Source organism: Cajanus cajan, chromosome 5, assembly GCF_000230855.2.
Source record: "Cajanus cajan strain Asha chromosome 5, NIPB_CcT2T_4, whole genome shotgun sequence".
Taxonomy (NCBI): domain Eukaryota; kingdom Viridiplantae; phylum Streptophyta; class Magnoliopsida; order Fabales; family Fabaceae; genus Cajanus; species Cajanus cajan.
This window is the reverse complement of record NC_138521.1, coordinates 7,519,594-7,533,854: the sequence shown is the minus strand read 5'-3', so window position 1 is coordinate 7,533,854 and position 14,261 is coordinate 7,519,594. Positions and strand designations below refer to the sequence as shown.

At 33.7% G+C, this 14,261-nt stretch overlaps 2 protein-coding genes across 3 annotated transcripts; one reads left to right on the top strand and one right to left on the bottom strand.

The window, feature by feature from the left end:
• The first annotated feature begins 6,706 nt into the window (after nt 1-6,706).
• LOC109788499 (chlorophyll a-b binding protein, chloroplastic) lies at nt 6,707-9,115 on the top strand. The gene is made up of 4 exons (XM_020347236.3): nt 6,707-6,867; nt 7,230-7,453; nt 8,079-8,593; nt 8,914-9,115. Exons 1-4 carry the CDS (start codon nt 6,812-6,814, stop codon nt 8,929-8,931), a joined length of 813 nt encoding a protein of 270 aa, XP_020202825.1. The 5' UTR covers nt 6,707-6,811; the 3' UTR covers nt 8,932-9,115.
• Nucleotides 9,116-10,293: 1,178 nt separating this feature from the next.
• LOC109788502 (putative inactive purple acid phosphatase 29) lies at nt 10,294-14,016 on the bottom strand. 2 transcript variants are annotated; one of them, XM_020347241.3, is made up of 4 exons: nt 13,436-14,006; nt 12,687-13,081; nt 11,934-12,396; nt 10,294-10,639 (listed from the first exon to the last, which is right to left on the bottom strand). In XM_020347241.3, exons 1-4 carry the CDS (start codon nt 13,806-13,808, stop codon nt 10,626-10,628), a joined length of 1,245 nt encoding a protein of 414 aa, XP_020202830.1. In that variant the 5' UTR covers nt 13,809-14,006; the 3' UTR covers nt 10,294-10,625. The 2 variants fall into 2 exon arrangements, with proteins under 2 accessions (XP_020202830.1, XP_029125097.1); XM_029269264.2 differs by having other exon boundaries at nt 10,543-11,519; nt 13,436-14,016.
• Between the last annotated feature and the right edge of the window lie 245 nt (nt 14,017-14,261).

Here is a 14,261-nt window from a genome sequence, read left to right as displayed (position 1 = left end):
TATATATATATATATATATATATATATTTTTTTTTGAATATGGAGAAATCAACTATGGAAAAAAAACATGAGAGAGAAGTATACACAATATTGTTAGTTAGTCACGAATATAAAGGAATTGTCATAAAAGATGTAGATGATGGAGTGACAAAATTCCCTTCTCACTATGTTTAAATGTTTCATCCACTAAAATAATCATTTTTTTTGTACAAAACAATAAACTTACACGAGAGGACAACCTCTATAGAGATTTTGGATATTCTTTCAAATACATAAGTGCAACCTTGACATATTTTAGGCAAAATATATGTATGTCTTGTTTTATATTTCATAGTCATGTGTGTACTTGTTGATGAAATTAGTGAGAAGGTAGAATCTAAATCTTCTCAACAAACTTTATTGATTCTCCAATCTTCATTCATGGACTTCAAGCTTTAAGAGTCAAATGAAAAAAATGGAGAAACTAAGAGAGTGATGCGCCACAAAGAGAATTTTGTTGATGGAAATTTTTCAGGAGAAGGTCCTTCAAGGAGAAAACTATACTTTAGAAGAGAGAATTTTGAAGGCCTAATTCTCATGTATCTCAAAAGTGGCATATACATAGGAGGAGGAATGTATTTATAAAGTTTAGTAGCTTGTGGTGTAAGTTAAGTTAATCATAGTTACATGTAATCAATGTTAGATTAACTTATACTCAAGACTACTAACTCTAATTACATTTTTAATTTTAAAATTTCATCATAAAAATGTTACTATCCTAGATCTAATAAAGTCAATGGTTGCATGTCACATGAAAAGATACAAATGGTGTGACTAAATGTCAATGACTTAGATCTAGAAGAGTCAATGAGAACATGTCACATGACAAAGTGTTAAAAGTGTGACTAGGTGTGACATATGTAACTTGTTGGAATTTGAATGAACCATGAGAGCTAGTGGTTCACACAAAGTGGATGTCCACTTTGGAGCCTTCAATGCTCCCTACTACTCTCTCATGAGTCACAAGTCAAATAAGCTCATATCTCATTACTAGTTACATGCCTTCTAAAATACTAATTACACCCTTATAAAAAAAATTATAAGGAAATAAACTTATACACTAATTGACCCAAGAATATATGGTCAAAAATAATAAAATATTACAAAGAAAAATATACATAAAGAAGATATGAACTAAAGAATTAACTTATAATTCAAAAGGAGCTTAAATCTTTCTACCTTCATCATCATGAGCTCATTTCTTTTATATCATTTTTGACATAGCCCTTGAAATAAGATCTTTTGGGGAAATATATCATCACATGTTCACTTGAATTGCATGTTATTTTTCTCTTCGATGCACATGCTCACTTGAATAGCATGTTATTTCTCTCTTTGGTGTACAAATTGAAAAGTATTTTCAATGTGTATAGCAGTTTGTTTGAGTTATGGATTGACAAAGATGACTTATAAGTTATAACATAGACGAATTTAGAGTCATGATGAAAAATGTGAAGATATCCTAAAGTTCCCTCACATGCAAAAGAAATGGAGTTCATAGAAAATGACCAACTAAAAGATGTAGAATATGTTTGCTTAAGAACAATTTTGAATTCCAAAGCTCAGTTGAACGGAGAAATTATCTCACAAAACTTCTTCATTCAATTGAGAAAAACGACAATACAAACATGCTAGAAGTTATTATTGAATTGTCGGACACTTAAGAAGAAAAAAAAATGTCACTAACTTCAAGAACAATAAACTACGTTTTTCTTAATATAATTTATTCTTTAATAATTAAAATATAAAAAAAATTCCATGCTTTCATTGTTTTTAATTTAGTTTGTGCTTTAATTATTTAAAGATATATAAAAATATTTTTAAAATTAAAAAAAATAAAATTAAAAGTACCCAACTTCTCATGGCTTCTCATGGATATGTATAAGTGAGGTATGTGGATAAATTTTCGTAAAGGGTGTCAATTTGATACATAAAAAATTAATGTGTCAGTGTGATAAAAATTTCTTCTTAATTGTATAGGTTTTCTTTTTCTTTATCATAATATTGATAAGAATATTTATCGATTTCACTAGTAGCTAGTCTCTTTCAGAATCTTGATTGTATTAAGATTATTTATCTCAATTTTGAGATCTTGAGACTTGAAGATCAATCAGAACACTAGTTGAACCAACAAATGTTGTTTTAAATAGGTTGAAGCTTATTTCTAATTTTAAGAAAATATAATTTAAACTGTGATATAAGATATTATAATATAAAAATTTTCTTTATGATATAAGCTTTTTTTTTATAATTATTAATATTTTAAAAATATTAAAATTTAATTTAGAGAGGTTGATAAAAAGAATTGATATTTTAAAATGATTGAAAGATAAATTTTTGATTAATTGTAGCGTGTTAAATGCATCTCTAGCTAATTGAGAGGAAAACTACTGAGAATATCTTAAAAAGAATGAGATATTTTCTCTCCAACTTGTATATTCTAATAGTTATAGTTGTATACAAACATTTTTTTTATCCTTAGTTATACACATTTTATCTTTTAGTTTATACATTTAAAATTATCCATTTGAGTTCTTATAATACAAGTACTTTTAGTTTTCTTGTGGTTTTATTGTTTAAAAAAGTCATCGATAGTAATAGTAAATCACGTTGTAACGATCCGGCTGGTCACTACACACCACACCGTACACCTGAAACCGGACAGAAAAGAACAAGTGTATACATATAGTGTCTAGAATATACATATATACATGTCCAAGTCTGACTAGATCCAAAATGTACAAAAATACATCCAGAGCTACTACACCAAGTAGCAAAAACACCAAAACATTCATACGAAGTAAGCTCTATCTGTCAGCTACAGACCTGCCACAAGCCACCAACCTATCTCTGCCCTGCTCCCATACATAGTATGATCATCGCAGTCCAAACCACATGGAAACAACAAGGGTAAGCTAGTGAAAGAAACAACATACATATACATAAATTTAAGAATAGTAAACAGCTACAACTATCAGAACATCAATTAGCTTAACAACATCAGCTATATATATATATATATATATATATATATATATATATATATATATATATATATATATATATATATCAACACACATCTCACATCATTCATCAATAACAACAGTACACATCGATAAATAGTAGTAAACACACAATGCGTTGTCACGCATATCAGCTCGGAGATCTCCTACCACAGCTTAGCCTTACGGCCTACAACAGCTCCTATCAACACGGAGCACAACACCGACTTAGCGGCTATAACAGCACCGACTTAGCGGCTATAACAGCACCACAATAGTGGCTAAACACAGCATACCGCTCAGCAATAAACAGCACAGCAAAACAGCTCACAGCACAACACCACCAAAATCAGCATACAGCACAGCTAAGTAGTATTCAACACAGCTTACTACTCACAACTCGGCTAATCATTCTAGAGCGCAGCCATATTATAAATCAGCATTTAAAATCATCAATAACAGCCCAGGTCAGCATAGCGAGATACATCTATTACAGCTTAATATCATTTTTCAGCATTTACATCTAGTCAGCACAACATATTTATCAATTACATCTCAACTCAGCAATTACAGCATTAACAACATACCGCACAACACAACTTTTCATCACACGACATTGGCAACATTAATCAGCATAAACAACATTCAGCACAGCTCAACTTAATAGTACAGCCTATCGTCTTACAGCACTTCTAAGAATCTTACAGCAATATACACATAACACAGCTCAACATCCTCAAACATCAATTTCAGCTAGTCATCACATCATATTCCTCAATTTCGGCTTAGTTCAGCATAAAACAATATTATCAGCAATTCAGCGTATAACTTCACATCCTCATACGCGCCCGGCGCACTCACGGTCGCGCCTGGCGTGGCACAACCAGAGGGCTCCAGGGGCTAGCGCGCCCGGCGCAAGCGTGCCTGCGCCCGACGAGACTTAGTCAGAGAGTCCAAAGCTCTCTCGCGCCTGACGTAATACCCGATTACGCCCAGCGTAGGCCAGGCAGAGACCTCCCTTGGTCTCGCGCCCAGTGCAAACCAAATTGCGCCCAGCGCCCTCGAGGCAGAGACTCCCAAGGAGTCTCACGCCTAGCGCGACAAGGGCCGCGCTCAGCGCAGCACATCAATATCATCATTCAACTCAATAATCATTCATCACTAACAGCTTAAAACAACATGATCAACACCTAATACGACCCAACCATATTGTTTACAACTCATCTATCTTGTCAAATTACTCACCCAAAACAAGAATACACCTAAGCACCTAAAACAACTTTCAACTTAATCAAATCACTAAATGTGAAATGGCAACCATCACAGCAAACAGCGCATCAGGAGTTATACTACTCCTACCATGCTCATCCTTAGCTCATATGAAAGATAATCAAATTTCCTACAACTCTCATGAAGACACCAAGTCTTAATTCCTTCATCTACCATGTTAAGAATGATAAAAACCGCAACAGCTATAACCAAAGCTAGCAGCTCGACCCCTCTTCACTAAAACAGCCATATCTAGAGTTCTAAAACTCCTTTTTGAGTGATTCCAGCGCCATTGGAAAGCTAACATCCAAGGCTACAACTTTCATGAAGACTATAAAGTCAAATTCTGAAAAGAAAATGCGCGCCCGGCGCATTAAGTGCGCGCTCGGCGCAATTCACCCAGAATTACCCATTTCAAGTCGAGCCCAGCGCGAAGAACTGAGCCCGGCGCGAATTCAAACGGGAACCCTTACCTGCTTCGAAAATCTCATCAAAACCTGCGAAAATAACTAGCAATCCAACATGCAAACCATCCAAAATACCACATTCTCATCCTAGAGTCCAAAAATACTATCTTTTCACCCATGCATGTAACAATCAAGAAAAACCCAAATTTCTCATGAACCCCAAAGTCCCCAAAACTCAATGTGTCACCCAAACAGCCAAGAATCCGAAATCAAAATCAACCACACGAGTTCTTAGACTCATTTCAGCCAAACCACAACAAGAAAACTAACTTCTCTTAGCTCGGTGAAGAAATCCGAGCTCCGGGAAGAGGAAGGAGAAGAAAAGAGGATCCGCACATGACTTGCTCCGAACGGCTTCAAGTTGGAGAGAATGCACTCCTTGATCACCCACAGCTTCAGTTTGAAGAAGAGAAAAAGAATCCCTAAAATCAGTAGGGTTAGTGAGGAGAAGAAAGGATTTGAGTGAGTAGAGAGTGAGAGTTGGAAATAGAGAGTTGAGAAGGAGAAAGAAGGGGGCAGCCACAGGTCTCACACACGTGATACAAATATGAACTTGATATGTATTATACTTTATATATAAGTTTTTATATTTGTATTATTTTTACATTTTGATTTTTAGACTTGTACAATATTTACTAAATAGTTTTTACATTTAGAAGTTACTCATTTTAATCGCTATATAAGTAATTTTATTTTATATTCTAGTCTCTACTAATACTATTTCTTTTCTCCTTTTTTTCTCATTTCCTCATTTTGTTCTACACTTTCAAATTCAAATTCAATTTGGTGTTAATGTTAGAGAACTTTAAGATATAAAATTAAAACATAATCAAAAAATTGTTCATATAGCATTGACATGAATATCCAAACAAATAATGTAATATATGATTAAAATGATCTAGAATGAGTTTGATGTATCATAACCCTAAATGCTTTATCTAACATAATTAAAATAAAAGTAATGTTATTTGTACAATAAAAAATTATAGAAAATTTGTATATATAATATCACCTTTGTAATTATTTCTTTTTATTATTTTATTTATTTTGAAAAAAATAATTCTTTTGGACATATATTAAACAAAAATAATTAATTTCATTCTTAAGAAAATTAATTAAATATATTTCTTAAAATATTTTTAAACACATTCATAATATATAATACTCTTATTTATTATATATTTATAACTAATTTTAGATTAAAAATATTAAATAAGATTGACATAATTAAAATTTGTTTATATTTAAGAGATGGTTAAAATTTGTTTATATTTAAGAATATATAATACTTCTTTCGGTTTTTTTTCATAGTCGTTTAAGATTTTGCACGGGATTTAAAGAAATCATTGATATTTTAGTTTTCAAAAATGTTTATTACTTACTTTTCAATTTTACCCTTATTTTTTTTTTTTTTGCATTTTTTAGACTGTTGAACTACTCCATTAAATAGTTGTCCCTTTTTTTTTTTTGTTTTTTTATAGTATTTTGTTGGGAACATATTGCTCTTATAAATGCACATTAACTTTATATGAGTAGTTGGAGAAAAATTAGGTAGACATTAAAAATAAATACACACATGGTTCAGGAAACATGTATTAATTATCAAGGGTGAAAATAGAAGAAAAAAATTAATAACTTATTGATTTTAGTAATATGACAATGAAAAAAAAATAACTAATTCTAACAAAACGACTATGAAAAAAAAAACGGAGGGAGTATTGAGCACAGTTAACATGGAAGAATCTGTCTTGTGGTGCCAGTGACCATTTAAGCCACAGAGACTAAGTTTCTTGGTCTGACAAATGTGAACCACCAAATTCTGATTTTTCCAAGGTAAACCTATCCTATGAGATTCTGCATGCCACGTGGCACCCCACCATCTAATTTCTCGTTCACCTTCCTATCCTTTAAGATAAGAACACACATTTAACAAAATTCTATTTTCTTTTCCCCCTCATCATTTAACCACATACATCAGCACAACAACTCACTAAGCTAAATCACTTCATCTATCTCTCCAGGTGAAAGCCTGTCATGGCTTCGTCATGTGCTTCCTCTGCCATTGCAGCTGTTGCCATCTCCACCCCAAGGCAAGTCTCCCACGTGCATGCCCATTACTTGTAATGCAAACATGCATTACCTGACTCATATGTTTCATGCACTGTCCTAGTTATGATTATGAAATCTACTTATGCGACATCTCCAATGAAGCAACCTCCCACGTCACTATCACATCAGCTCTGACCCACTTTATGAGTATTTTAAATTTTAGTAGAGTTATTTCTATAAGCAACTTTGTTAAAATTTAAGCAACTCATAAAATGGGTTAGAGCTGATGTGGCAGTGATGTGGCACAGGAGTTGCTATTCGAGGTGGCTTCATCTTTTATTCAAATTCAACCTAGTACTAATTAGTGAAATATATTGAAAAAAAAAAATGAAATTGCATGCAGTTCCCAGAAGAATGGTTCACTCTTGGGAACCACAAAAGCTTCTTTTCTTAGTGGGAGGAAACTGAAGGTGAGCAATTTTACAGCACCAGTTGGAACACGATCCAGCACTACAGTGTGTGCAGTTGCTGACCCTGATAGGCCTCTGTGGTTCCCAGGCAGCACCCCTCCTCCATGGCTAGATGGCAGTTTGCCAGGAGATTTTGGGTTTGATCCTCTCGGTCTTGGTAAGCACTCATCACTAAATTTTCCTGTTACTGAATAAGCTCAAGCAGTATTCATTATTCCTACGAAACACTGATACTTTTATTTGCTTCATATTTCTGTATCTAATACGTATCCAATTCAGATACTCTTTGATACTTTACTGATAACAACGTGTACGACATAGAAGCTTGTATTTGCTTCACATATCTGTATTACTAATACATATCTAATACAGATACTCTGGGATATTTTACTGATAGCTACGTGTAAGACATAGAAGCTTGAACAATACAGAAACATAAAAAATTATCCCTTAATGAACAAAAAAATGAAAATTGTTATATACTTCTCTTTATGGAGGATATCAAAAAAGGAATGAGATAGACAATAATTGTAGACAATAGAAAATGATTTATGTTGACAATGATTTAATTTTGATTTTGTTTTTATGCAATGTCCAAGAAGTATGTTCTTAATTTGGATTTGTAGAACTCTAGATGTTTTATAAATTTTTATACATGTGTAGTATGTATCTAATACATTTCATATCCTATATATTTTAGAATAATCGTATCACTATATATATTATGGTATCTATGCATGATAACTAGTGAGTAACCACAAAAGGGGGTTGTGATTCAACAGGATCTGACCCTGAGAGCCTGAGATGGAACGTTCAAGCAGAGCTTGTGCACTGCAGATGGGCCATGTTGGGAGCTGCTGGCATATTCATCCCAGAATTCCTGACAAAGATTGGTATCCTGAACACCCCTTCATGGTACACTGCTGGAGAGTTGGAGTACTTCACAGACACCACCACACTCTTCGTAGTTGAGCTCTTTTTCATTGGGTGGGCTGAGGGTAGAAGATGGGCTGACATCATCAAGCCAGGCTGTGTCAACACTGACCCCATCTTTCCCAACAACAAGCTCACAGGAACTGATGTTGGGTACCCAGGTGGGCTTTGGTTTGACCCACTTGGCTGGGGAAGTGGTTCTCCTGAGAAGATCAAGGAGTTGAGAACAAAGGAGATCAAGAATGGGAGGTTGGCCATGTTGGCTGTCATGGGGGCATGGTTCCAGCACATTTACACTGGCACTGGTCCTATTGACAACCTCTTTGCTCACCTTGCAGATCCTGGCCATGCTACTATTTTTGCTGTAAGTACATCTTGCTTGCTTAATTTATTTGATTTTAATTTATTAGGACACATTTATATATACTTTTCTAGTAGCACTTTTAGGAGGAAAAAAATACCAAGAAAAATCAAAATAATTTTTCATAAGTTAAAACTAGTCTATGTGGAATTAAAAATAAGATTTTTAGAGAAGGAAATAGAAGAAAACTTCAACAAATTAACTTATGAAAATAATTATTTCAATTTTTCTTCTTATTTTGCTCTCTCCTAGAAGTATTTTTAGAAAAGGTTATCCAAACATATTCATCTTATTTGTGCTGAATTTATGTGTTACTGCTACAGGCTTTCACTCCCAAGTGAGAAGGGTTGGAACAACTTTAAGATTGCAAGCCTTGGAGAAACCCTGGAAAAACTGTTTGACTAAGTAGTAAGGCTTAAATGTCTTTAGAAGGGAGTGTTTATGTTGGTGAAAGCTTGTAAAATGGCTACTTCTATTGTCATGCACAGATTCATGATTCAATGTACAAATACCTATTTAAGTTTAGATGCACTGAATGTAAATTCAGGAAGTAATCACATTTTTTGCATGGATGATAGGACTGCAATAATATCGGATGGTAACTAGCACAGGGGATACTAGATGGTCCTTGTTAACCTGCTCTTAATCGATAATAACTTAACAGAGAAAATACACAGAAAAATCTGAGAAAATTAAGCATATGATATTATCTTTATCCCCTTTTTTATTGGAATTGGAACTTAGCCCTGAAACCTTCACAATGAATTTACCAAATGCACAACTATTAAGGTTTTCTCTCATTGAGAACCACGTCTAATATCATCATTATCATGCAATGCTAGGTGCAATGTATCAGGTGGAATGTTTAAAAGATGAAAACAAATCATATCAGAAAAATAACAAAGCTACCCACATTAATTTCCAAATATAGGTGACATGCCAGTTGCTTTGGATGCATGGCGGTAAAGCTTGTGGTAATGTTTTTAGTAGTAGCATAATTAGTTGCTCTTACCTCCTATTTTTAGTCACACGAATTTAAAAGGATTTCTTTTTAAGGATAAATACAACAACAAGAATAATACTTTTTTAGTCTTGAGTTTCCTTTATCCTTATTATAAGTTAATTTAACTTAATTTAGAGAATGTTTGGTTGTACGGTCAGCAGACTAAAATCTTTAAAAAGCATACAAAGGCCACATAGATAAGTAGTTTATTGTCGACATGAAAATTTGAGTGATTTTTTTTTTATTATGGATATGTTTGGATTAATTTTCCCAAAAAAGTACTTTTAGAAAGAAAAAAAAATTAGTTTCTCTATAAGTTAAAATTAACTTATATATAAACTAATTTGTAAAAAACAATTCTTATTAATTTTTCCTAAATCTTATTTTAAACTTATTTATAAGTTAATAACTTATGAAAAAATTTGTTTCGATTCTCTTTTCTATTTTTCTCCCCTATAATTTGTTTTTGAAAAAACTCATCCAAATATATGTCATACAGCAAACCCAAACATATATCCTTAGTAAAATTTGACTGCCTTAGTTTCTGTTTTCTCTCCTGATCATCAACAATTGCAAAGGCAAGTATGCTGTTCATCACTATCAAGTATCATGTAGCACCTTATCAAAATATCCACGGAAGTTGAAATATACAGTTAAGTAATGGCATTATCCCACAAATGGGTATATAAAAAGTAAAAGCTTTCTCAAAGAAACCATTTTTGGTCATATATAAAAAATTTTAAGTCAATGATATTATCCTACAAGTGTGTATGTTGTATGGATAGTTGCAATTACATAACATACAATCACTTTACCTCGTTTATCAACCTTCCACTCCTTTTTTACTCTTTAACAAACTAACTTCTATTGCAGTATAGAATCATAGGATATGTATATCAAAGAGTTTCAAATTTTCACTAATAAACTTTGTCGAATCGCAACTCATGAATAAGTTAAAAATATATAGCCTTCATGTTGATTCCATTATTTGTCTGCATCATTTTAAAATTCTCAAGTACTGCCATTTTGTTTTTATCCACGGTTACCTGCAACGAAAATCAAAATAGACAATGAATTCAAGGAGAGAGCTTGGTGTAATAAAATAATAAAACAAAGAAATTATGTAACACAGATGCCCTAGCTAGTAGTGTCCGAAAAATAAAGAAGAGCATCACAGAGCAGTCATAGGACAATGAATTTTGAGGGATATATTGCCATGGATGAGGAAAGACGAGGGGGATTTTGGTATATTTTCACGCATAGATTAACATGAGCCACAAATAATTGAACCTTTTTATCCACAGTGCTCATGTGCTGTCCAACTATAGTATATGTCTGATACATTTATACCTCTCTTATAAATACTACAAACCAAAAATGGAGACCAGTTCCATTCTGTGTATTATCTGTAAGTTTCCGTAGAATATACAATAAGCACCCAAGATTTTGGGGAACCCTACCTTATGGGAGAGAACAAAGGATAAAACATAGATACAATACTATAATTACTGTTGTCCGATTAGAAATGAAATTCACCTTAGTACATAATACGCGTTTATTTCATGAAATTCTTTATTATGGAAATTATCACTCCAATTTTTATCAGAGATCAACACCTATAGTATTACATCTAAGTTTTATATGAGAACAAAGTCAGTTAAGTACTTCAGTGAGCATCACACACTACTCATGCGGGACTTAGGCACTGCATAATACCCAATTAATCCCTATCAATATAAAGCTCCCACGGAAGATATCTTCAAAATAAATTACAATCCTACAACAATTCTTATCCTACATCGGCAGAACTATTCCTACATGTCCTTGCAATTCATAAGGTTCACTCTTCAAATCACACTTGTGATTTTGCTCTTACATAAAAATTGGTAATATGGTTCTTCTCCTCCCACTCATCACTATCCAGACCTGAAAATTTAAGCATCTCAGAATGTAAAAAGCAAGAGAAACAACTTCAACATCTTTTCTTTACATCCATTTTCTTCCAAGTTTAGTTTACCATGGTAATAGTTTACATTGTACTCCTAATACTATTTTCCTAAGCTCCTTGAAAAGCTTTCAGTTGACAGAACAATGGTCTTCCTTATCTTCTTATCCCCTTGTCTTGAGCTAAAATTTTTACATCAAGATACTAATTTTTTAATGGTTCTTTCTGTAAAAAAAAATTCCTATATTTTCATTTTCTTGTCACATTCTCTTTATGTCCAACCGACATACCTTATAGACAATTCTAAAGAAGTAAAGATAAATTTCATCCTTTTCGTCTGTGACATGATTTAAGAACAAGAAGAATAGTACTACAACGATCACAGGATGTCTTACCACCAGAGCTTTTGCTCCATAGGACCTCGCCATCGATTCTGGAAAGATGTTGATCATCAAGGCGTTTCCATGTTTTAATTGACTTGACATCTCCCCAACTGCCTTCCCTCGTTTTATTCAAGCTAGCTACCACCACTCTTGCTCTCCTAGGCCACCCTGCCTTTCCATAAGCATGGTATCCGAACCCCCCAGCATAACAAAGTTGTATGTTCATTAGATTTCCGCAGAAGTCATTGAGGTGGTCATGGCCAGTGAAAACTGCCTTCACATCTCCTGCTGCAACCAAGGTTGTGAAGAAGCCAGAGTTCACAGAAGGAGAGCTAATGCCATTGCCATCTGGTTCCAGTTTCACGCCTGTGAAGTTTGATGAGTCAAAACTAGCATATTCTGGTAGAGGGATGTGGAAATATGCAAGACCAGGAGCAGCTTCTTTTTGAGGCTTTGGTCCACTAATGTATGCTTTCTGTGGAATAAAGAAAGATTATAAGTAGTCAATCCAAATGTTAACAATAAAAGGAACTGAAAAATAAGCACATGTTTAATGAAGATCCACAGAATTATAAATAATTACAAAATTGGCACATAGTTTTCATTTTGTTTTCTATTCTCAAAGGTTTGCAAATGTTGAAACAAAGTGACACATTTGTAATTATTTATGAAAATAGAAAACATGTTTTTAAACCAAACAGGAAAAAAAGCCATATAGTGAGAATAATACAGCTAGGTAAGAAAATGGAACGGATAAGTCAGCACCCTAAGTTTTGCAGACGTTCTTTGGAACCAAAGTTGCTGGGAGGGCTTGATCCAATCATAACCAAAAATTGTAGGAACTTTGGAATAATCTCCACTATCAAGAAAGTACAGGTTGAGCACTGATTTGTTTTCGAAATGAGTGCCTTTAACTCCTCCAACCTCCAAGTTATAGTTCCCAAAACCATCAATCGTATGTACTTCATGAGGGTTGAATTTAGATAAGGTGTTTTTCATCCCAACAATATATTTCATCACTCCTTCCCTAGAGAGGGTTCCTTCCTGGTCATGGTTGCCCAAAATAGCTACCCAAGGAATATTTGATGCAATTGCAGGAGCAAATGCAGCATCCATTGATTTAGCTGAGTCCGAGGAATCAAACCCAAAGATATTATCTCCTGCCACACCACAATAAACATGCACCATAGTTATAATTATGTCATGTATCAACAGTCATAGAAACTTGAAACTGTAACTTAGATGTGAAACAAAATACTAACTCAAATTCAATTCATTTCTATCCGGTTTACAAGTAAATGGAACAATATGCTCTTTGCCTTTGATATGTCATCAAATCACTAGGGTATAAAACATTATTGGCAAAAACTACAAAAATTCCACTTGAAGGAATGAAGGGAAAGGGTCTCTTTTCCTAGAACAAACGAAAGGAAATCTAAAAAGCAAAAAATACTACAACTAGAAATCAAATGAAATGATGACTAAAAACTAAAAACATGACAAGTATGGAATACCAGTGAAGACAATAAGATCAGGCTTCTCAGCTTTGATCATTCTGTTAAGAAAGACAGTGGTGTTGAGGTCAGAGCAAGAAATATTCTGGGAAGGGAGCACATCCAAACAAAGTGTGGTCTTGCCATTGGCATAGTGCATATCTGCCACCTGCAATATCTTGAATTTTCCGTTTTGGTCAAACCTTAGCTTTTGGTTCTGTAGTTGTGCTGGTGGGCTCGCTGGTTCTGTAGCAGAAACACATGTAGTAATCAAACAAAACCATGAGACTGTTAAGACCAAAACCATGAGGAAATCTAGACCCTTTTTCCCCTTGGTGCCAAAAACATTTCTTTTACTTGAGATCATCACTGTTTTGGGAATTTGGGAGCCCATCACTAATCAAAATCTCAACTTTGTACCTGTGCTCTGGTGGGGGGGTTAGAGTAGAAGATATTTAAATTTGAGCTTAGAAAGAGCAACTTCGGAAAGTAACGTAAGGTCCTTTTTCTTTTTATCTTTTTGGTAATGAATAATGATAATAAATCAGTTTCATTGCTTTGGTCATGGAGATTGGAAGGATGCATAGTATTATTAGTACATGAACAAGGAACAAGAAACAAATCTTAGGGGATGTCTTTGTCTAAATGCTAGTTGATAATGTAATAAGTATGCCAACTGGCAACTGCTAAAGGATTCCTTGAGTGATGACAAATGCAATAGTCATAACATGATACTGTTTCCTCCATTAGGTAAATGTGTACTGCATCCATTTTGTATTTCTCAAAGGGATTTTCTTGCCATGGGAAATTTACTTGGAAAAAAAAAAAACTAGAAAAATACTTTCAA